This window comes from Tupaia chinensis, unplaced genomic scaffold (assembly GCF_000334495.1).
Source record: "Tupaia chinensis unplaced genomic scaffold, TupChi_1.0 Scaffold000706_1, whole genome shotgun sequence".
Lineage (NCBI taxonomy): Eukaryota > Metazoa > Chordata > Mammalia > Scandentia > Tupaiidae > Tupaia > Tupaia belangeri.
The window spans coordinates 1,765,631-1,768,819 of NW_006160229.1; the positions used below are offsets into that span (position 1 = coordinate 1,765,631).

The 3,189-nt window shown below is 46.7% G+C and overlaps 1 protein-coding gene across 1 annotated transcript; it reads right to left on the reverse strand.

Moving 5' to 3' along the window:
- Positions 1–2,224: 2,224 nt before the first annotated feature.
- Positions 2,225–3,180, reverse strand: HAPSTR2 (HUWE1 associated protein modifying stress responses 2). The gene has a single exon (XM_014592496.1). The coding sequence runs from the start codon at positions 3,153–3,155 to the stop codon at positions 2,571–2,573; it is 585 nt and encodes a 194-aa protein (XP_014447982.1). The 5' UTR covers positions 3,156–3,180; the 3' UTR covers positions 2,225–2,570.
- Between the last annotated feature and the right edge of the window lie 9 nt (positions 3,181–3,189).

Below are 3,189 nucleotides of genomic sequence, written 5' to 3' on the forward strand. Positions count from 1 at the left end.
GGTAAACCTCTTCCCAGTCCGGGTTAACAAAAAGGCAATGTTCCCAGTAAACAGCATCCTATTAGGGTACATGCCATTGCTGCTCCAATGTTTCCCTTTTGGACAAACAGGTATCCCATCAAACTGATCTTCCTAAAGCACAGATAGGGTGGTATCACCCCTGCCCCAAAACAGAATCTAAAGTACTGGCCAGGCAATTGAGACCCTTTGTAATTCTGTCTTCACTTCCCTACCCACTTCCTCTGATCACCTGAATCCATCTTACTGTTTGTTCCTTCTCAAATTTTGTGAGGTATCCTTTCGTTACTGACAATCCCTGCACCCTCCCCCCTTTTTTACTCATTTTTCTGGGCCCAGTTCAAATGCCATGTCTTCTAGAAGCTGAGGCCCTCTTGGCAAGGAAGCCTCTGTCCTCTGAATTCTTCTGCACAGCCCTTGGGTGTTTTTCCCACAGTTAGAAGTGCTTTCGTGGCTACATAATTTATCTTCCAAGACAGAACGTGCTCTTTGAGGATAAGGACTGCTTTTATGCTTTTTTATACCCTTTCTCAGGACGGACTTAGCAGAGTGTCTCAGTTAAGTATTTGTGGAGTGCCTTGATAGCAAGTTTCATTCTGCCAGGGAACTCACTTTATTTTGTTGTATTACTTTATTGTACTGGTCGATTACAAATCGACTCCGAAGGCCACGTTAATGAAGCAGAAAACAACTCTGATATGAACATACAGGCAAGGTTTTAATAACCTATCATATTTTATGCACTGGTTCTGAGAGAACCTGGGAAGATCTGGACTTTTTTTTAAAGAATTATTTTTATTTAAGTTCATCTGTTATTATTTTTTTCAAGTGGACCAGAGAGAGACAGAGAGAGAGAGAGAGAAAATGAGAAAGCGAGTCGTACCAGTCTGGGACTCAAAGCGTGGTCAGGCATGTGGGAGTCCAGAGCCCTAACCACCACACCACCTGCAGGCCCCAGCTCCAGGCATTTGAACTACCTCACATTCCTTCCAGAATCTCACTCCAATCTCTTCGTCCCCCACCCTACCAGCTTTACCTCCACTCCACAGCACCCTGTTCAAAACCATGGCAGCTTTGTAGGTGCCCTATGACCCTCACTTCCAAATTGTTTCCACCCTTAACCCCAACTCCATGTTCTTTCAGGCCAGAGGAGATAGATCTGACATTACCCTGGGTTGCAAAAGTGCACCCTTCAGGCAGTTTCAGGAACTGCAAGGCTGCCTAGTACCCAGAGTGGTGATCCTGAGTTCACATGAAGTCAACACCCTGATAACAGAATCTGTGATGTTTAGGCAAGTTCCAACTATGTAACGATAGTCTCCAGCGCAAAAGCAGGGATTCTACTTGCTAATTTCTGAATTGATCTATTTTACTGCTTTTTCTAAAACATCATGGTTTTTAATGTTTTACTTTTATTTATAGAGAAGGGAGAACATTTATTGAATCCCTGTGTCAAGAATTGTGCTAGAACATTTGAAATATGGACTTCATCTGATCCTCACAACAACCTTCGGAGATACACAGTTCCATTTTACAGATGAAAACCTGAGCTCAGTAGACATTAAGTGACTTGTCCACAATTGTGCAGTTAGTTCGGGGAGCTAGGATTCCACCGCTGTTCTTTTAAATAGAGAGCCCGTGCTCTTCTAAGTTATACCATACTGTACCCTCGAATAAAACCCAGAAGTTGATTCTGACTACTTGGTCTTCCACTTGAAAACAGAGAACGCCAAAAGGATGTAACCTCAGAAAAGAAGTGTTTACATTCTTAAGGAAAAGGAACACCACTGGGCCACAAGACACCACGGTATTTTATCAGCATCCCGATCGTTGGCTTGGTTTTCCTAAAAAAGAGCACCGAATTGCATCAAGACAAAATATTATCTGCCCACCCATCAGAGCACCTCTTTACACTACCACAGCACCACCAAAATCATCAACTATTGTTCAAAATAAAAAGTCATAAGCTAGTATGTATTACTTGCACAGTCTCTTTGTAGAAATCAGGTGCAGGGAACAGTGGAACAAACGTGGAAGATTGGACTTCACAAAGATGTCAAGTTTTACATTTTGACACAATGCAACTGAATTGGCAAAAACTCGTCAAGTCAAGGACCCTACCAATCAAAGAATAACAGTACCCTATAACCAAATAAACAACTGCTATGTCCTTCCCCTTTAAGAAGTTTAAATAAGGTCACATTTATTCATTCAACAAACATTTATTGAGCACCAGCAACCGTGCTAGGTGCTAAGGAATATAACTGTGAACAAGATAATACCAGGCTCCCGCCTTGACCGGATACGTTTGCTCGTACATGATCTTGCTAGCGACTACATGTTCTCTGCTAGGATTATATTTGTCTGTTAAGTCGGTGTCAGAGGAGACCCCTTGAGGAACACGTCTAAAGTTTCTTTATGGCAAAGTTGGATAGAGATCTCTGTTTGACTTAGAGAATGAAGGAAGATGTTCTCCAGGACCCTTTCAACCAGCATGTTGAAGGTCGGACTGGCTCACAAGCAATACGGTGGCTGGCGAAGAGAGAGGCAGTTTAGATCATTCGGTTGCGCTTGTGGGTTGGGGATTGTGTGATGCCATCACCACACTGAGCTGAGCTGCGCTTACGGATCCCCGCACTGTCCAGGCGCAGAGCCAGATCTTCTGAGGTGAAGGGGTTCAACTCGTTCTCGAGGAAGCTACTTTTTCGACGCCCGTTACTGGCGACACCACTGCCTTGAGGTGGGGAGCCCGGTGCACCAGATCGCACGCTGATGCTCGCCATGGCACCACTGAGGCCATGCAGAGCGACGGCCTCGTGGAAGGGCTGCAGGTCGACGTCCACAGAGGAGCTGGCCTCTGGGGCCGCAGCCGGGCTGGGGGCCCCCGCAGGTGGCTTCGGGGGCATCCTGGGGGTGCGCGGCGGGGGAGGAGCGGGGGGCACCTTGCCACACAGGAAGCTAATCAGGTCTTCGCGGCGAATGGTGCTCCTGCCCTTTTTCACCCACTCCAGCACATCTCTGATGCGCCGCTGGTAGCCGACCTGGACGCCCAGGTCAAAACTTCGTTGGTGGGCATCCCCGCTCTCTTTGTACAGGCTGGGGCCGGCCATGGCCGCATTCTGGAAGGGGTCCCACATGGAAAGTCCTGGCTGTTGGCACCCGGAATCCTTG